We start from the raw sequence: 21477 nt of genomic DNA, 5'->3' as shown, positions 1-21477 counted from the left end.
CCATGCCCGGCTGGATAATTTAATTTAACATGGTTAGTTTATGGAATTTTCCCCTGCCTAGTATAAATTATACATAAATTACTCCTTGTACAGGGTAGAATGCACAAACCATGCATATCATAATAAGGCTTATTATTTACTGGAGCTTCAGTTCCTGTAGCCTTCTCCTTTAACTACAGGGTTTAGCAGTATCTCTAAAGCAGTGGTGTGATGGCTCAGTGACCTTGGGTTCTGTGAAAGGTGTGGCTTATTAAAGGGATAGAACTGAGAAATCAGTGAAGAAGGGAAGACAAGACTTCTGGAAGAAGTATTCACTTAACTACAGTTGGTTATTTCAGTCAGATTTTATGCTGTTCAGAAACAATACAGAAAAGGATTTTCTAAGGTTGGCTGTAGTGTTCCCGACTTAGGCGTCTCTGGTGGAAAGTTGTATCAGATGCGGAGACTCACTCACCCTTCCTGGAGCTGTGCTTGGGCCGACTCCTCTGCGACAAGAGTCTCGTACTCCTCAGCAGCAAACCTGTCCCAGTCTGAGGGCTCAGGCCCATCATTCTCAATGTCCTGGTTGAAAAGAGAGCACAGAAAATGAAATAAAGGCAAATAGTAGGTCATCACAAATGTATACTGCATAAAAAAAAAAAAAAAAAAAACCTGAAAAGCATTTCATTTCAACATGTTAAAAGAGGTGTGTGGCCAGGTGTGGTGGGTTATGCCTGTAATTCTAGCTACCTGGGAGGATTGTGGTTTGAGGCCAGACTGGGCAAATAGCTTATGAGACCCCCCCATCTCCAAAATAAAAACAGCAAAATGGACTGGAGGTGTGGTAGAGCACCTGCTATGTGAGCAAGAAGCCCTGAATTCAAACCCCAGTCCCACCAAAACAAAAGAGGTGTTAACAGCAACATTTCTGTAGCGATTTTCCACATCTCAAACCACAAACTATAAAAATCTGGCTGATGAACACTTAATGTCAAGACTCTGTAACCAGAGAGATTTCTTCAGTCCCTTCTTTTCTGACACTTTGCACAGCAGCTGTGTGGAGAGATGTGTCGTTTGTATGTGCCAACCTTTCCTTTGCCAAAAAATTCTTTTGATGGTATTGGCATTTGAACTCAGGGCTTTGCACTTGCTAGGCAGGTGCTCTACCACTTGAACTACACCCCCAGCCCATTTCTGCTTTAGCTCTTTTTTGCAGAGGGTCTCATGTTTTTGCCCAGAGCTGGCTTTGGACAGTGATCCTCCTATCTATGCCTTCAGTGTAGCCAGGATTATAGGCACGTAGCATCACTCTTGACCTTATGTTTTGAGTTGGGGGCTTGCTAACATTTTTGCCCAGGCTGACCCCAAACCTCAATCTTCCCATCTCCATCTCCTACGGAATTATAAGTATATGTTAATACACCCAGCCTCCTCTGGCAAATTTTTACTGTTTTCTTCAAAAGCCAGCTTGTACATTGTATCATCTGGGGTATGTTCCTGGAAACAGCCCTTCTCTCCCAAATCACATCCTTCCCTCTCCATACTTTGGTTGCCACCCTTTGCTCTTCTGTCTGTGACATCTTTGTCTACTCAGTATCTCTCCAGCATAGTACCTGGAACCTACTGAGCACGTCTTGACTAGTAATGTTTCTCTGTCGATTAAACCACCATAATTACCACCGCATATAAAGAAAAGAAAAATGTAAGCCAGGCATGGTGTTGCACATGTGTAATCCCAGCACTTGGGAGGCTGAAGCAGGAGAATTGAGAGTTTGAGGCCAGCCTGGGCTACACTGCAAGACCCTTTCTCAAAAAACTAAAATAAACCAGCAAAAGTAAAAATAATACAACATAAAGGCCTGCAATAAAGGAAATGCATTTTCCTTCCTTTCTATATATGGGCAGTGTCTTGGGCTGTACATTCCAAGTAAAATCAAAATGTCTTTCCAAGCTGAAAATGAGTTAGTATTGCCCTTGGTCTTAGATCAGTTATGCCTGGAGAAATTTAAGTACCTAAATATTGACACACAAGGTGGTAGGTACTTTCTAAGACCCCTGCTCCCTTTTAACATCTCTGAAGTGCATTTTTAAAAATCTAGTGGCATATAAAATAATGAAGCATGTTAAATTCAATGAAATACAGTATCAGTGATAATGCATCAAAGGTTAGAACTTGTTCTTAGGAGGTGATCTTTGTTTTCTTACTTTTGTTTAGGTCCAACAGTTATGCCACATGTGGAAGAAGAAAAAAACAACTGCAAGAGTTTCTGTTGATGTACTGTCACCTACAAAGCAGTCCTTTCCTATCAGCATGATTTTTACTCTTAAAACAGTGGAATGGAGGACTAAGGGATGACATTCTGATTTTTGTTTTGGACATGGATTGTATGTCCAGGGTTACTGGAGGTTTGACAAGTTGTGTGCCTGGGGAAGGGAGCTTGTCTCTATTCAGATGCAGAATAGTGATTAAAACTGATAGCCATGCACAGGAATCATTAATGCTTGAGGAAGTGTCTAATTCCCTGAAGGTGTGTAGCATGGAGAGCTTCCGGGTTTCATGTGAAAGGGGAAAACCAGTTACTATGGATCTCGAAAACTCATGGTACAATTATACCACAGTGCAGCAAATATAGTTTCTAATACAGATGTGCCTATTGATGCATTTAAAAAAAGGACACTTTTAAAACTTCCTTTGAAACTAGTTTCTAATGTATATACAGGTGATATAGTTTCTCTCTCTCTCTCTCTCTATACATATACATATATATATACATATACACATATATATATACACACATATACACGTGTGTGTGTGTGTGTGTGTGTGTGTATATATATATATATATCTTGCTGGAGACTGAACCCTGGGCCTCACGCTTTCTTCTCTGTTTTCAGTATCTGATGAAATATTTTAAATGTTATCTCTTTAAATAGGGAGATTTCTATATGCAGAGCTGATTTTAGTATGCAGCACTGAGCCCCTGATATTACAGCCTTCAAAGGTAAGTTTATAATGGTACCTTCTGGACTGCAAAGGGATCTCTCTGTTCATGGTCCAAGTATTTCTCCAGATTAAAGAAAGTGTCATAGAAGATGTGAGCCATTCTGCACCTCTTCAGATCTCGCAGAGTTATTCTGCCTAGGTAAGTGAGAAACAAATCCTGTTAAATTTCATAAATTGCTGCTCTGGCAAGAAAAAAAAAACTTTCACTGATGTTGCAAAGTATATGTGTATGTTTACACTGGAATAAAGATCACATTAGAAAATCACCATGAAATTCACATAATGTAAAATTTACCATTTTAGCCATTTAAAAATGTACAATTCAGATTTTAGTGCATTCATAATGCACTATCTAATTCCACACATGTAACTCCAAAAGGAAACTCTACCTATCAAGCAGTCTTCCTTGTCTCTCCTTATTCCTCGGACCCTGACAATCACTAATCTTTCCAGATCTATGAAAAAAATCCTATTAAACAGTGGATTTGCCATCATTGCTGATTCTACACTAATAATTAAGGAGAAACTTTAAACACTTCTGTACTTAGGAAGCCTGTAAGGAAGACTTTGTAAAGTTAAATAATTTAGGACAATATTGTATTATGTGTCACCCACTCTCTTAGCAACTGCAAATTGCCATTCTCTTGGTCTCACCGTCATTGGCTGGCTTCACCAAGTCAAGCATCTGGCACAGCAAATCATGGAATGGCAAGGGCTCAATGCCCATGGCTTCCATCCGTTCGCACTGCTCTTCGTAGAAGTATTCAAGCTCATACATGGAAAGTACACCATCTCCATCCATGTCCATGCAGCGGAACCAGTACTCAATGCTAGGAGATAAAGATGCTTGTCAGCAGGGGGCCTGATAAAGGTCCTTCATTCATTTCAGATTTGTTATTGCCCATGTTTGTTTTTACATAAATTTACATATATGTATCCTTTAGACTTAGACATACTTTCACAAAGTTAGAAAAACCCCTCTTTATTTTCCCATCCCAAAATCAACCACTTTCAACACCTGATTATTTTGCTTTTTACCTTCGTATTGTCAGTGACACCCTTTATTTATTCTTTTTCTTTATTGTTTTATTATTCATATGTGCATACAACACTTTGGTCATTTCTCCCCCCTGCCCCCTACCCCCCCTCCCTTACCACCCCCTCCTTCTCCCCCCCGCCCCCTCCGATACCCAGCAGAAACTATTTTGCCCTTATCTCTAATTTTGTTAAAGAGAGAGTATAAGCAATAATAGGAAGGAACAAGGGTTTTTGCTGGTTGAGATAAGGATAGCTATACAGGGCATTGGCTCACATTAATTTCCTGTGTGTGTGTATTACCTTCTAGGTTAATTCTTTTTGATCTAACCTTTTCTCTAGTTCCTGGTCCCCTTTTCCTATTGGCCTCAGTTGCTTTTAAGGTATCTGCTTTAGTTTCTCTGCATTAAGGGCAACAAATGCTAGCTTGTTTTTTAGGTGTCTTACTATCCTCACCCCTCCCTTGTGTGCTCTCGCTTTTATCATGTGCTCAAAGTCGAATCCCCTTGTTGTGTTTGCCCTTGATCTAATGTCCACATATGAGGGAGAACATACGATTTTTGGTCTTTTGGGCCAGGCTAACCTCACTCAGAATGATGTTCTCCAATTCCATCCATTTACCAGCGAATGATAACATTTCTTTCTTCTTCATGGCTGCATAAAATTCCATTGTGTATAAATACCACATTTTCTTGATCCATTTGTCAGTGGTGGGGCATCTTGGCTGTTTCCAAAAATTGGCTATTGTGAATAGTGCTGCAATAAACATGGGTGTGCAGGTGCCTCTGGAGTAACCTGTGTGTTAGTGACACCCTTTATTTCTCCTTTGTTTCTGTGTTATGAACTGAGTATTGATTTTATACTATGAACGATGAGGTTTTAGCTCTTCCACCCACTTTACCTGCATGTCCTTCCCAACCTCTTTATATTATAAACTGCTCTTATTCACTTACTTTTCCATGTCTTTGTTATTAAATCAACTCCACATTTCTGCCAGCTGTCTAGTCCACGCTCAGTCTCACTAAGTATTCTAGCAATTGCGGTTTCTTGATGAAGTCTTCCTTGGTTCCTTCTACCCTTCTCTAATCTGGTCTGCCAGGCTCACAACTGCATCCTAGGGATTCCTTTCATCTTTCTCTAAAACATCTCACATTTTCCTCATTCTTTATTTACTTCTTTGTTAGACAGCACATTCTCCATTAGCTTCCTGAAAAGGAGAGGAAGGCAGGTAAATTTTTTGATCTTGGATTTTTTTTTTTTTTGAGATGGGGCCTTGATATGTTGCTTAGACTGGCCTCAAACTACTCCTGCCTCAGCCTTCTGAGTATATGGGATAACAGGTGCCCCAAGATGGGACCTAGCTCAGATCTTAGATATTTGAAGGTGCATTTTTTCCTACCCTCTAACTTGGCTGGTATTCTGTGTAGTTACAGAATTATAGGTTGGTGCTATCCTTCAGAATTTTTTTTTTTTAAGGCAGGCACTTCTACCACTTAAGTCACACCTCTAGCCTAATCCAGAATGGACTATGATTTCCTATCCTCCCTCCCGCAGCTCCTCCTGTAACTGGGATGACAGGTGTGCGCCACCACGCCCAGCTTTTTTCTGTTGAGAGGGAGTCATGTGAATTTTTTTTTGTCCGGGTGGCCTGGAACCTTGATCCTCCAGATTTTCACCTCCCAAGTAGCTAGGTTTACAGGCATGAGCCTCCTTCAGTTCTTTTTTTCTTTTTTTTTTTCATGGGACTGGGGTTTGAACTCAAGGCTTTGTGTTTGCAAAGAAGGTGCTCTACCACTTGAGCCACACCTCCATCCATTTTGCTCTTGTTATTTTGAACATGGGGTCTGGAGAACTATTTGCCCAGGCTGGCCTCGAACTAGATCTTCCAGATATCAGCCTTCCAAGTAGCTAGGATTACAGACTTGAGCCACCTGTGCCCAGCTCTCCTTCAGATTTTTAAGGCACTGATACATAGTCTCCACTGTTGCTGAGAAATGCAAAGTCACCTTGAAATCTGGTCCTGTAACTAACCTATAGAGGTTCCTTAGTCCCTGGTGACTTGAAATACGAAGAAATGTCTTGGTGACGCCCTAACTCTACTATTTTTCTGGGCTTTTCTGAAAGCCTATTCAGTTTGGAAACTAATATCCTTCAGTCCTTGAAAATTTTCTGGAATTATTTCCTACTCTTCCTCTTTCTCTGTTCTCTTTTTCTAGAACTTCTGTTATTCAGAACTGTGTGCTCTAGTATGCTAACCCCATGTGACTACACAGCATTTGAAATGTGACTAGTTAACTTGAAATGTGTTCTAAATGTAAATATATAACAGATTTTGAAGAATTAATATAAGAAAACGAATATAAAAATATTCTTCAGAGTTATGGAGGGGGTGAACTCAAGTATGATATATCTGATATATTGTAACAACTTTTGTAAATGCCACAATGTACTCCTACCCAGCACAACAATAAAAAAAAAATCTTTATTCTTGGGTTAGTCAGATTCCTCAGAAAAGTATCTTTTAGTTCCTTGTTTGGAGGTTCAGGACAGATTGCCAGCATTCAGTGTGTATAGGTTCAATCTGCTTTCAATATGGTATCTGCTACGGATTAGATACAGCTTCAGTGTCCCCCCTAACCAGGTTTATATGTTAAAAGATAGGTCTCCAGTGAGATTATGTGAAGAGGTAATGGAACTTTTCAGAGTTGGGGCCTTCTAGGAGTTCATTAGGTCATTTTGGACTCTGTTCTAGGAAGGGATTAAAGTAGTTCTCAAGATGAGGTTGTTACAGAACAAGGCTGGTTCCCTGCCCAGTTTGACTTCCTGTCTTGCCATGTGATTAGCTCTCCCTGACACTGTGCTTCTACCACTATGATACATCCACCATGGGGTCCTCACCAGAGCTGAGCTGATGGTAATGCCATACCCCTGAACCTCCTACACAGTAAGCTAAGTAAATCTCTTTTCTTTGGAGTTACCCACCCTCAGGTATGGACACTGTATTGATCCAACACAAAATGAACCATGAATGGTACATACCTTCAACTGTACCAGTGCTTCCCAGTCTAGAGGCCCTACATTTTATACTCTTCAGAAAAAGCACTGTTTTACACCAGGGTAAAAGATATGATCAAGTGTTTCTTTAAAATTTTTTTCTAGAAACTGTTAGCTCTACCTTTACCCTGATCCCATTTCCAAGGTTCCTGGTATTTGAGTATTTAAAGGTTTAACTGAGTACAACTGGTTGCTTCTTGGTTTTTTTTCCTTTGGTGGCTTAGGATTTAGGAAGTCCACTATGTTTATCTGCTTTCCAGGTTTCAAACTTTAATTATATCTCTTCAGTTCTCTTTATTATTGAGGGTTATTCCTTTAACCATCTCTTTACTGGCATTTTAGTAGAGTTTCAAGAGGGACAAAAAGTACTATGTGTGGTTAAATTGCTATCTTCACTCTTTATGATGGCTGCTTTATCATATAGCACTGTCATTTACAGTTCTGTCATCAGTTAGCCACGGAACAGGAAACCAACAGCACTATCTGGTAACAGAGAATATATACATACTTATACATATTTTTCTTTTTTCTCAAGCCACTAATCATGGCAAAGTGAAACTCAAGAGAAGGTTCCAGTATACCTTTGATTAAGTTCACATCTGTTGGCCTAAAATCATATTAAGAACCACCATGAATTTCATTTTTTTTAAAATCTCCTTTGGGGAGAGAAAATAAGTTGTGACTGTTAATTGTTTTCAAGTAAGTCACACTAAGATATGTGTGCACCTTTTCTAAGAAGGGTAAATTTTACATTATTGCAACATATATTTTAAAAATTGTACCAGCTTGATGTCTAATGAGGACAGAGGGGCATTCACTGGATCCAGCAAATACGGAACAGTATCTGGGTCATGGTAAGGAGCAGTCATATTATCTCTACTCTCAGAGTTACAAAAGAGGCAGAACATTGCTTCATTTTGAAACAATTCATGATTGTGGGAAAAACCTTGACAGGGTTACAGTAAGTGTGTTAGTATTTAGCTGTTATACCAGTTTTTTTTTCAAGTAATGGCTTTATTATATAAGGAGCACAACAAGGTCCTTTGCTGTCTAAGGACTTTGCTGTAGATGTCTTAAAATTACTACTTAAGAGAACCCAAAGGAAGAAAGTGAATGTTGACTTGGACAAGGACTTAAGAGAACTGAAGTGGAAGACAACTTATTTTTACTAAGAAATATAAACTGAAGTACTTTAGGCCACTTGCATTTTCAAAACTGTACAGTAAGTAAAGTTCTTTGTAATAGCTCCTGAGCGAGAAAGCCAGAATGCAGAGACAGATATTCTGCCTGAGTATTTGTCAAAGGCACATGATAGCAGCCTTTAAATAGCTGAAGGATGTTGTGAATCACAGGAGAGCATAAAGATCAACGTACTAAAGAGAAGAAGATGCTTTGAGTACAGATCTAGAAAAATGAAACAGGCTTCTCTAGTGGGTAGTTGTTACTTGTCCCCAAAAGTTTAGAAGCAGGATTGGCTCGAGAGTTAAACGATGTAGGACATGTTCAGAAAGCCTTTCTTATTTTAAGTACTGGATACTTGGTAACATTTCTTTCAATGCAGATTTTTAATTTTTTTGTCCATACCAAAGGTTAACTTACCCTCTTAGTGCCTAAAAGTAACGTTTTAGTGGAAAACCAGAAAACAGAAAAGTACAGAAGTAGTAACTACTCAAAAGAGAATCAGTGTTCAATTTTTGCCATATTTACTATCAATTTTTAAAGAACAATTATATCAATGTCAACTTGTATTTGTACAATTGCAGACATAAGATTACCTTTTGTCCTTGTCCTTCGGCAGGACAGAATTAAGTCCTGAACTGGTAGTTTCTTACCCCTGATATAAACTCCCTTAAACTATTCAAGAAGAAAGTTATATGAAAAAAAATCTTAAAAAAGAAAGTTGTAGGAAGCTGTATTACTAAGGGAATAACTAAATGTATATTCCTTTGTGTATTTGGTATACATATTTTAGCACCTACTACCTTCTAAGGCACTGGTCTAGTATCCTCAGGACATAACAAAGATGAAGTAACTTCTGAGATGACATCTACACAGAAGAGGAATGTGATAAAAATCTAAGACAGAGGGATTAAAGAACACACCAAAATAAGGTTTGCAAGAGTCTGTCCCCAAAAAATAGCCCTCCCAATAACATTTTCCACATCTATTACTGTTGGGACCAGACTCAAGATCCTATCAGTGTACACGGTATTTTACATAGCATTCATCATACTGTACTGAGCATATTATTTCTTTCATGAAACTTATTTTTTATACCCATGTCTTTCATGAGCCAAAAACTTGACTTTTTTTTTTAGAAGTGCTGCCTATTACATTTTCTTAAATAGGAGCTTGATTTGGCATTTCTTCAGATGACTGGAAGAACACAGTGAAATTATCTGGACTGGGAGATTTCTTTTTCAAGAGAGTTTAAACTATGAATTTACTTTTCTTTAACAGGTATCAGACTATTCAGGATATATATTTCAGAAGGGGGATGAGTTTTATTAATCTGTCACTTTAAAGGAAATTAGCCTGTTTTATTTAAGTCATCATACTTATGTTTGTATATTATCTATAGTGTTCCTTTATTATCTTTTGAATACTTAATTACCCTAGCATTGTCCTTTTTGACTCATGGATATTTAGAAGTATGTCTTTTAGTTTCCAAATGTATGGACATTTCCCAATTATTTTTCTCTTATTGATTTCAGATTAATTCCATTTTGGTCAGAAAACATATTTTTTTAAGCAGCTTTATTGAAATGTATTTCACATGTCATATTCTTCCATTTAACATATGCAATCCACTGTTTTTTGTTTTTTTTCAGTATATTCAGAGTTGTATAACCAACACCACAGTTAGTTTTTGGACAACTCACACAGTCATGCATTGTTTAACAAGTAGGAGCACATTCTGAGAAGTGTGTTGTTGGGCAATTTCATTGTTGTGTGAGCATCAGATAGCATGTACAAGCTGCATGGGCTGCGTGGCATGTTATCATGGGGCCACTCTTTTATATGTGGTCTGTTAACCAACCTAGCTGTGAATGGATTCATAAAATGCATGCTGTTTTGTGTTTGGCATCTTTCCCTTTACACAGTGTTTACATTTCAAGGATGTATAGCATGTTATTACTACTTCAGTCACTACTGGTTTTGAACTCAGGGCCTGAGCAAGTGCTCTATCACTTCAGCCACACACCCAGCTCCCCTGCCTTTTTTTTTTTGCTTTAGTTATTCCTCAGTTGTGGTCGCATACTTTTTGCCAGCCTTGGATTGCAATCCTCCTATGCCTCCCAAGAAGCTGGGATTATGGCATGCACTACCATGCCCAGATTTAAGATACAGTCTTGCTAACTTTTTGTCTGGGCTGACCTATCCTCCTACCTCCACCTTGCATGTGGCTAGAGAATTATAGGTGTGCGTTACCATGCCTGGCCCACTTGGGTATATACACCTATGAGTGGAATTATTTGGTCACATGGTAACTCTATATTTAACTGTTTGAAGAAATACCAGACTCTTTTTTCATAGTGGGTGCACCATTTTTCATTGCTACCTGAAGTTGATGAAGGTTCTCATTTCACATCTTTGGCTACATTTGCTATTATTTGACTTTTTTATTGTAACTGTCCTAGTGGATATGAGGTAGAATTTTGTGGTTTTAAGTTGCATTTCTTGGATAAGTACTGACATGAAGCATCTTTTCATGTGCTTATTGGCAATGTATATATCTACTGTGGAGAAATGCCCATTCCAATCCTTTGTCCATTTCTTAAATTGGGTTGTCTTTTTAAGTGTAATTTATATATATTCTAGATACAAGAAGTTCCTTATCAGATATCATCTGTAAATATCTTCTCCTAGGCTATCGGTTGTCTTTTCACTTTCTCTTTTTTTTCCTTTTGTTGGTACTGAGGTTTGAACTGAGGGCCTTATGCTTGCTAGGTAGGTTCTCTACCACTTGATCCACACTCCCACCCTTTTTATTTTAGTTGTTTGTCAACTACAGAGGTCTTGTATTTATGCTAGGGTTGACCTGGACCACTATCTCCTATTTATACTTCCCACATAGCTGAGATGACAGGCACACCCCACCATGTCCATCTTTTTTATTGGTTGAGATGGAGTCCTCATGAACGTTTTTATCCAGGGTGGTCTTGAACCCTGATCCTCATCTTTGCCTCTTGAGTAGTGAGCCACAGTGCTTTTTTCTTAAATTTTTAAAAAATTATACAAAGTGAAGTATTTCCATATGTACATATAATGTACTTTGATCATATTCACCTGTTCTGTTGCTCTTTATTACCTGCCTTCACAACAAGCTCCCCTTTTAACTTTCTTACACATTTAAAAAATGTGTTTCATTATGCCCTTTACATGTGTGCATGCAATGTACATTCATCATATTCTTCCCCCACTTTCTCCCTCCTGTATTCCTCTGACTCTACCCCAAAGAGCCCTCCTTTTTTGTTCATGTTTCTTTTCTTTTTTTTTTAAAGATATAGATGAGAGAAAACATGTGATATGTCTTTTTGAGTCTAGCTTAATTTGGTCAACATAATGACATCCAGTTCATTTTCCTGCAAATGAAGTAATTTCATTCTTCCTTAAGGCATATATACATATATGTGTATGTATGTATATATACATCTGTATTATTCACACACATATCTATCTCACATTTTTTTATCCACTCATTTATTGATGGGCACCTAGGATGATTCTGTAACTTGGCTACTGAATAATACTGCAATAAACACAGGTGTACAGCCTTCTCTGTTGTATACTGACTTACATTCCTGTGGGAACATGCCCAAGTGTAGTATAGCATGATAATATAGTAGTCCCGTTCTATAGTAGTTCCTGTTTTGAGGAACATCCATATTGATTTCCACAGTGGTTGCACTAATTCACACTCCCATCAACAGTGTATGAGGAGTCCTTTCTCCTTGCATCCTTGGCAGTGTTTGTTGCTATTTGCTTTCTTGATAACAGCCATTTTGATTGGGGTGAGATGGAATCTCAAGTGTTATTTTGACTTGCATTTCCTTTATGGCTAAAGATGTTGAATACTTCATGTTTTTTGGCCATTTGTACTTCTTTCTTTTGAACTGTGTGTAAAATTAATTTGTTCATTTATTAATTGTATTATTTTGGTGTTCAATTTTTTGACCTCTTTATATATCCTGGATATTACATCCTTTTTCAGATTACTAGCTGTAGGCTGTTTCTTTGCCTATTGTTTCCTTTGATGTTCAGAAGCTTTTTAATCTGATGCAATACCATTCATCAATACTTACTCGTATTTCTTGAGCTACTGGAGTCCTATTCAAAAGTTATTGCATATGCTTAAAGTGTTTTCCTGTAGCAGTTTCAAAGTTTCAGGTCTTACATTAAGGTCTTTGATCTATTTTGACATGATTTTGTACTGGGTGAAAGTTAAGGATCTACTTTTGAGTCTTCTACATGTGGATATCCAGTTTTCCCAGCATCCTCTGTTGAAGAGGCTATTTTTTCTCCAATGTGTTTTTGGCTCCTTTGTAAAGAATCAGATGGCCATAGCTGTGTGGGTTTATATCTGGGTCCTCTATACTATTCTACTGTCTATGTGTCTGGTTTTGGACCAATACTAGGCTTTTTTTTTTTTTTACTATGGCTCTATAGTATGTTTGAAATCAGATATTGTTATGCTTCCAGCCTTGTTCTTTTTTTCTTTTTTCCCTCTTCTCCAGCATTGTTCTTTTTGCTTAGGATTGCTTTGGTTACTGTGGGTCATTTGTGCTTCCATGTGAATTTTAGAATTGCCTTTTTTCTATTTCTGTGGACAGTATCATTTGGATTTTGATGAAGATTGTGTTGAATCTGTAAATCACTTTTAATATAGTCATAGTAACAAGATTAAGTCTGCCCATCCATGAACATCGGAGGTCTTTCCATCTTCTAGTGTCTATTTCACTTTTTTCTTCAGTATTTTATAGTTTTCTTTATAGGTCTTTCATCTCCTTAGTTACACTTATTCTTAGGTGTTTTTTTTTTCTTTTTTTTTAAGGATGTAGTGAATGGGATTATCTTCCAGATTTCTCAGCATGTTCATTATTAGAATATAGAAAGGCTATTGAGTTTTGTATGTTGATTTTTGTATACTGCTACTTTGCTGAGTGTTTTCACATTTCAGTATTTTCTGATGGAATCTTTATGGTCTTTTAAGTATAGAATCTTATCATTTGCAAATAGGGATAATTTGACTTCTTTTTTTCCTATGTATACCCTTTTTGCTTCTTTTGCGTTATTGCTCTGGTAAGAATTCAAGCACTATGTTGAATAAGAGTGGAGAGAGTGGACATCCTTGCCTTATTCCTGACTTTAAGAGGTTTCAGTTTTTCCCCATTTCGTACAGTGTTGGCTACTGGTTTGTCATCTATAGCCTTTATTACGTTGAGGTATGATCCTCTAGGGCTTTTATCATGAAGGAATCTCAAATTTTGTCAGAAGCTTTTTCTACATCTATTGAAATGATCATGTGTCCCTCATTCTATTTATGTGCTGTATTATGCTAACTGATTGATGTATGTTGAACCATCCTGGCATCCCTGAAATGAAACCAACTTGATAATAGTATATGATCTTAATGTGTTGTTGAATTTGGTTTAAGAGTATTTTGTTGAGAATCATTTTATCTATATTCACTAAGGAAATTGATCTATTACTTTATTTTTGTTGTTGTTGTGTCCTTAACTAGTTTTGATATTAGGGTAATATAAAGTGAGTTTGGCAACATTCCTTTCTTTTCTTTTAAAGGAAATAATTTGGGCTGGTGGAGTGGCTTAAGTGATAGAGCGCCTGCCTAGCTAGCAAGCACAAGGTCCTGAGTTCAATCCCCAGTACAGCCAAGGAAAAAAAGGTAAATTTAAAGGAAATAATTTTAGGAGTATTGATGTTAGTTCTTTAATGGTCTGGTAGAATTCAGCAGTGAATCCACCCTGTCCTGGGACTTTTTTCTTTTTGGCAGCACTGGAGTTTGAACACAGGGCCTCAAGCTTGCTAGTCAGGTGCTTTTTACCTCTTGAGTCACTCTGCCAGCCCCACTGGGATTCTCTTTGTTGGAAGATTCTATTACTACTTCAATCTCATTGCTTGTTCTAGATCTGTTTAAGTGGTTTATAGCCTTAGGCTATATATGTGTAGAAACTGATTTGTTTCTTCCAGTTTTTCCAACTTATTGCAATGTAAGTTTTCAAAATATTCCTTGGTGATCCTGTGAATTTCACTGGTATTCAGTGTAATGTTCCTTTTTCATCTCTGATTTTAATTTGGATCTTTCTCCTTCTTTTGGTTTGGCTAAGGGTTTACCAACCTTATCTTTTCAAAGAATCAATTCTTTGTTTCACTGATTCTTTTTATTTATTTTTTTAAGTGCCCACTTCATTAATTTCCACCCTGATCTTTACTGGTTTTTATTCTTTTGTTTTTTGGTGGGACTGGAGTTTGAACTCAGGGCTTCATGTTTGCAAAGCAGGAGCTCTACCACTTGAGTCACACCTCCAGTCCTCCACCCTGATCTTTATTTCTTTCCATGTACTAAATCTGGAGTTTTCTTGTACTTGGTTTTCTAAGATGCATTGTTAGATTATTTGAATTTTTTTTTCAGAACTGGGGGATGAATTCAGGGACTTGAGCTTGTGAAGCAGGTGATCTATCACTTGAGCCATACCCTCAGTCCAAGATTTGATTTTTTAAATGTAGGCAGTCATGGCTAAGAACATCCCTTTTAGAACTGCATTTGGTGCATCCCACAGGTCTATTACATTGTATTTTTATTTTCATTTGCTTTTAGGAATGAAACTTTCTCCCTGATTTCTGCAGTGAGTCACTAGTCATTCAAAAGTGTATTTTTTCAATCTCCATATATCTATATGGCTTTTATAGTTTCTGTTGATGTCTAATCTTATGCCACCATGATCTGACAATATATAAGAAACTATTTCAGTTTTCTTATAATTGGTAATTCTTGCTTCATGGCCTAAAATGTGATCTATTTTAGAGAAAGTTCCAGGGGTTGCTGCAAAGAATGTGTATTCTGCTTCTGTTGGATGGAATATTCTGTAAATGTCAAATCCACTTGCATTCTAGCAGCTTAACTCTGAAGTGTCTTTGTTGATGTTTTTGTCTAGATGATCTATATATTGATGAGAGCAGGGTACTGAAGCTACCCACTATTAATGAATCTGGTCCTATCTGTCCCTTTATGGCCAGTAGTTTTATGAAATTGGATGTTCACTGCATACAATTTTGCAATAGTTTTATCTTCTTGATGGATCATTCCATTTATTAGTATTAGTGATCTTCATCTCTTCTGACTAATTTTGGCTTGAATTTTATTTTTCAGATACGAGTATAGGTACTTCTGCTTGCTATCAATTTCCATTTGCTTTGGTATATCATTTTCCATCTTTTCATTTTCGGTTTGTTGGTGTTTTTGCCATTAAGTTTGTGTGTCTCTTGCAGATAACATATAGTTGAGTGCTGTTTTTAATTCAATCAGTCAATCTGTGTCTTTTCATTGGAAATTTAAGACCATTTACATTTCGGGGGTTATTATTGAGATGTATTTTCTGATACCTGTAATTTTACTGGTTCTTTTCCTATTTGAATTGAGTACCAATTGTTCTTTTCTTTGTCCTTTCTTCTTCTTGGCAGTTTGTTGGTTTACCAAGTTGAGCATGACTGACTCTTCTAATCTATTCCTCTCTGGAAATTTCTCTTCCTTCACCACTGGTATTTGCAACTGTTTTTCTTCTTAATCTGTGAAAGGACTCCTTTAAATACCTTCTGCAGTACTGGCTTTGTGGTCATGAGTTGCTTAGATCATGAATTGCTTGGAAGATCTTTATTTTTCCAACAATTTTTTTTTTTTTTTTTGTGGTACTGGGGTTTGAACTCAAGGCCTCACACTTGCTAGGCAGGTGTTCTACCACTTGGACCACTCTACCAGTCCTCCAATAATTTTAAATAACTTTAATGGATACAGTAATCTTGGTTAGCAGTTATTTACTGTCAGAGCTTGCAATATATCATTCTATACTTTCCCGGCTCTTAGGGTTTCTGCTGAGAGAGGTCTGATGTAATTGAGATGACTTTGCCTTTGTAAGTAAGTTGGTGGTTTTTTCTCTCAGCTTTTCAATTTCTTTGCTGTCTAATCTTAGCATTTTCACTGTAATGTGATAAGACTGTTTTCTAGTTTTTTAATTCCTTTTTTTATATGAAAAAAGAAAAGGTTTGGACTCAAGGCTCTGTGTCTCCTAGGCAGTGGTTACAACTACTTGGAGTTCTACATACTTCCTGAACATGGATATTTCATGTCTGCCCCTGGATCTGGGAAATTTTATGCTATAGTTTTATTGAATAGGTTTTCTTTGACTTCAGTTTTTATCTCAGGTCCTCTATCCCATAGATTCTTAGGTTTTGTCTTTTGATCATGTCTCAGAGTTCTTGAAAGTTGTAGTCATGCTTATTTTTTCTTTACTGCTGTCTGAACATAACATTTCCTTGATTTTGTCTTCAATCCCTGATATTCTTTTTGTCTAGTCTATTAGTTAATGCTTCCCAATGTTTTTAAAATTGATTTATTGATTTTTTCATTTCTAACATGTATGGGATTCCCCCACCCCCAGAATTCAGTATCTTTGCAGAATTTCTCATCCATGTTGCTCATATTCTCATCTAGGTTTCAAAATGACTTCCTTATTTCATTCAGCTGTTTGCTTGAATCCTCTTTGAGGTCACTGACCTTTTTAAAAAGTACACTTCTGAATTATTTCACATTTCAGCTATTTCAGTATCTTTGGATGTGGTTATTGAGGGGTTATAAGCTTTCGGAGGAGTTATATTGCCTTGCTTTTTCATTTTTCAGCATTGTGATTTGTATATCTGTTGTGATGCACATCTCTTCAATTTTATTTAGTTGACTTCTTAGTGAGCAGTCTTTCCTTGAGCGCTTAATTTTCAAAATCAGAGGGGAGAATATAAACCACCATAATGGCAACAACTGCATTCACTTTAGAATCTTCTTTTCTTTGTGTACAAGAAGCCACTGCTGGTGGCAAGGAGCTTTGCAGTCCATGGGCCAGGCAGGTTCCCACTTGCTCCACAGGTCCCCCATCCCCAACCCCAGTTTCTATTTTCAGGGAGAGCAAGTGTCCAGGGCTAGGTATGTTCCCTGAATGTGTGGGAGAGTGGGGTAAGGAAACAGAGCATTGTGTTCTGCAGTGGATAGGAGAAATGAGGGAATCAGGCTATGTGCCTGGTGGACTCGGTGCTTTTAGTCCCTGCCCAGCACTTAACTACTCTGTGGGAAGAAAAGGCTGGGGAAATTGAGTGATCTCTGGGACTTGGGCTTAGAATTTTTAGTCTTTCCCAGCAGCAAACCTCATGCAGCTGGGAGACAGCCCTGGAAGGTGAGCAATTCAATGGTCACAGGCTTGGAGCCCCATTTCCACAGTGATCATCAGTTGATAGAGATGGCTCCTTGCCATAGACCACTGACCACCATGCTCTTCAATGACTAAGCTTCCTGCTGCTTAAAATTCTCAGCAGGTCCATGTCAGACTCACCCCCTCTCTGCAACCACATCTCATGATTGTTTCCCACCCAGACACTGTGGCAAAGGGGTGTTCTCAGACTCTGAATTGTGAGTATTCCTTGCTTTCAGGTCTCCAGAATAATTCAGTCTCAAACAAAAGGCCCCCTCTTAAGATGGCACTGAGATATGAGGAGTGACAAAATGTCTTTCTTCTTCAATGCTAACCTGTCACGCTGCCGGAGTCACTGTCATACCAATCCCTGCACTGGGTTTAAGGCTCATGGGATGTAGGGACTTATCATCCTGAAGCTATGTCTGTCAGTCTGCTGTCACCAAGGTTATCTAGCATACCTTGTTGCTGTGGCTTCAGCTTCCCTTCCCTGAACCTGGAACTGGATTTGTAAACTGTTCCCAACTTTTCTCTGTGCTGCCTTTTTGTTTCTTCACACTTTTCAGCTGACCTGTCACTTTTTTTATGATCCCTTCCTCTTTCTCTCTTTGGAATTTAGTCTTTTGTCACCTGACTCTTCTCACTCATGGAGGAAGCATCTAATCTGCCATTTTGCTTTGCCTTTTAAAAATTTTTTATCATTTTTACATTTACATGTCTGCCTTCTCTTTTAACCTTTTTAAAAATTTTTGGTATGTTGGGGTTTGAACTCTGGACTTTGCACTTACTAGGCTAGTGGTCTACCCCTTGAGCCATGCCCCAAGCCCATCTTTTCACCTTCTTTTTTTTTTTTTAATTTTATTATTCATATGTGCATACAAGGCTTGGGTCATTTTTCCCCCTTGCCCCCACCCCCTCCCTCTCCCCCCCACCCCCTCAATGCCCAGCAGAAACTATTTTGCCCTTATTTCTAATTTTGTTGTAGAGAGAGTATAAGCAATAATAGGAAGGAACAAGGGTTTTTGCTGGTTGAGATAAGGATAGCTATACAGGACATTGGCTCACATTAATTTCCTGTGTGTGTGTATTACCTTCTAGGTTAATTCTTTTTGATCTAACCTTTTCTCTAGTTCCTGGTACCCTTTTCCTATTGGCCTCAGTTGCTTTTAAGGTATCTGCTTTACTTTCTCTGCGTTAAGGGCAACAAATGCTAGCTTGTTTTTTAGGTGTCTTACCTATCCTCACCCCTCCCTTGTGTGCTCCACTTTTATCATGTGCTCAAAGTCCAATCCCCTTGTTGTGTTTGCCCTTGATCTAATGTCCACATATGAGGGAGAACATACGATTTTTGGTCTTTTGGGCCAGGCTGACCTCACTCAGAATGATGTTCTCCAATTCCATCCATTTACCAGCGAATGATAACATTTCGTTCTTCTTCATGGCTGCATAAAATTCCATTGTGTATAGATACCACATTTTCTTAATCCATTCGTCAGTGGTGGGGCATCTTGGCTGTTTCCAAAACTTGGCTATTGTGAATAGTGCCGCAATAAACATGGGTGTGCAGGTGCCTCTGGAGTAACCTGTCACAGTCTTTTGGGTATATCCCCAAAAGTGGTATTGCTGGATCAAATGGTAGATTGATGTCTAGTTTTTTAAGTAGCCTCCAAATTTTTTTCCAGAGTGGTTGTACTAGTTTACATTCCCACCAACAGTGTAGTAAGAGGGTTCCTTTTCCCCGCATCCTCGCCAACACCTGTTGGTGGTGGTGTTGCTGATGATGGCTATTCTAACAGGGGTGAGGTGGAATCTTAGCGTGGTTTTAATTTGCATTTCCTTTATTGCTAGAGATGGTCTTTTCACCTTCTTGATGATGTCTTAGATGGCACAACCTTTTTTTGGGGCGGGGGGTACTGGGGATTGAACCCAGAGCTTCAAACTATCACTTGAACCACACCCCAAGCCTTTTATTTTTGCTCTTTGTTTCTGAGGTAGTGTCTTGCTAACTTTGCCTGGGCTGGTCTCAAACTCATGATTCTTCTGTCCTCTGCCTCCTGAGTAGATAGATGGATTATGGACATTTGCTACCACACTGGGTTTGATTGTTTTAAATTTTGATGAAGTCCAATTCATCCATCTTTTCCTTTGTTGCTTGTGGTCTTGGTGTTATCTCTAAGTAACTGTGCCTAACCAAGGTCACAAAATTTTACTCCTATATTTTGTTCTTATAATTTTGTAGTTTTAGTTCTTACATTTTGGACTGTGATCCATTTGACTTATGAGAGATGGGGTCCAAGTTCATTTTTATATTTTTTGAGATTTTGAGACAGGGTCTCATTACACAGCCTAGATCCACCTTAAACTCGCTGTGTGGCCCAGGATGGTCTTGGTACTTCTGCTTCAGTCTCCTAAGTGTTGGGAGTATAGGCATGCATAACCATACCCAGCCAAAATTTATTCTTTTGCATGTGGATATCCAGTTTTCTCACCATTTGTTGTAAATGCTATTCTTTACCATTAGACTGTCTTGAAATTCTTGTTACAAGTCAACCAGCCATAAATTTGAGATTTCTGGACTCTCAATTCACTTATGTTTACTTTTCTGTCCATCCTTATCCAAATACCACACAATCTTGCTTACTTTATCTTTGTAGTATATTTAAAAATCAGTCAGCATGAGTCCTATAATTGTCTGTTATTTTTTCGGACTGTTTGGTTATTCTGGTTCCTTTCCATTTCCCTAAGAATGTTATACATATTATATCTATATATAATAATACATTGTTATAATTATTATTTTCTACAATTTTATGTATTTTTAAAAAAGATGAAAGAAGTGTGTATTCACAGAATTTGGTACTTTAACTATCTTAATGATCATTTCTGATTCTCTTTATTTGTTCTTATGAGATAAAAGAAGTTCCAGAAACAGGAAAACATGGATGGGAAATATGTGAGGAAAGCTTTTCCATAATTAAGGAAAAATGAAAGACTGAGACTAGGAGGTTAACAGAGCACCAGAAGGACTAGAAAAGGAAAAAATGCACCACCTTTAGATCTTTGGAAATTTAGATCTGACAGATACAGCCCCAGGCCTTCAAAACAATGCATTAATGAAAAATGACATACACAGTGATGGCATGGACTTAACTATGTGTAAAAAATGTGTACAAAACTAGCTTTAGTATGACCTCATTTATCTTACCCTATTATATGGGGTGGGGAGGAAGGGAGAGAAAAAAGGAGAAAAGGCTGGAGAGGAGGGCACAGTGGAAGAATATATACCAGATATATGGGTCAGGAAATTATGAATGAGTTTTATATGAAGGTTTTTGGTTACATGAATTTTATAATTTGTAATACTTAATAGTGTATTTTTGATAAAATAATAAACCTTTAAAAATTAATCCAACAGAAATGAGTCAAAAAATAAAAAAGATCAGTCACTAATAATGAAATAAATATAGTCATACACTGCCTAGTGATGTTTTGGTCAATGATGGAACATACATGTAATGGTGGGTCTCAGAAAAGGTAACTGAGCCAAGAAATTCCTACAATTTAGTGACATAGTAACCACCATGAGGTTGTAACACAATGCATTACTACTGTTTGAGGTGATGCTGGTGCAAGCAAACCTACCACACTGCCAGTTGGATAAAAATAGAAGACAAAGTATATACTTGCTAATAAATGACTATGTTACTGGTTGGTTTATGTATTTACTATTCTTTTTTATTTTTTTGGTGGTACTGGGGATTGAACTGAGTGCCTTGTGCTTGTTAGGCAGGAGTTATTTTTGAGACAGGGTCTTGTTTTTTGCCCAGGCTACTGGACTGAGATCCTTCTGTTTATGCTTCCCCACTATAGTTTAGATGACAGGCATGCACCACCAAGCCCATTATTGGCTCAGATGGGGGGTCTCATGAA

The 21477-nt window shown here is 37.9% G+C and overlaps 1 protein-coding gene across 8 annotated transcripts in view; it reads right to left on the bottom strand.

Annotated features, from left to right (window-relative positions):
- Positions 1 to 21477, bottom strand: part of Ppp2r3a (protein phosphatase 2 regulatory subunit B''alpha) — a 153543-nt gene that overhangs the window by 21056 nt on the left and 111010 nt on the right. For all 8 annotated transcript variants that reach the window (XM_074059910.1, XM_074059911.1, XM_074059904.1 and 5 more), the window contains 3 exons: positions 3638 to 3813; positions 3000 to 3118; positions 455 to 561 (listed from right to left, as the gene is read on the bottom strand). In XM_074059910.1, coding sequence (XP_073916011.1) covers positions 455 to 561; positions 3000 to 3118; positions 3638 to 3813 — 402 coding nt within the window. The remainder of the gene's footprint in view (positions 1 to 454; positions 562 to 2999; positions 3119 to 3637; positions 3814 to 21477) is intronic.

Source organism: Castor canadensis, chromosome 17, assembly GCF_047511655.1.
Source record: "Castor canadensis chromosome 17, mCasCan1.hap1v2, whole genome shotgun sequence".
In the NCBI taxonomy this organism is placed as follows: Eukaryota; Metazoa; Chordata; class Mammalia; order Rodentia; family Castoridae; genus Castor; species Castor canadensis.
This window is presented reverse-complemented; position numbering and strand designations above follow the sequence as displayed.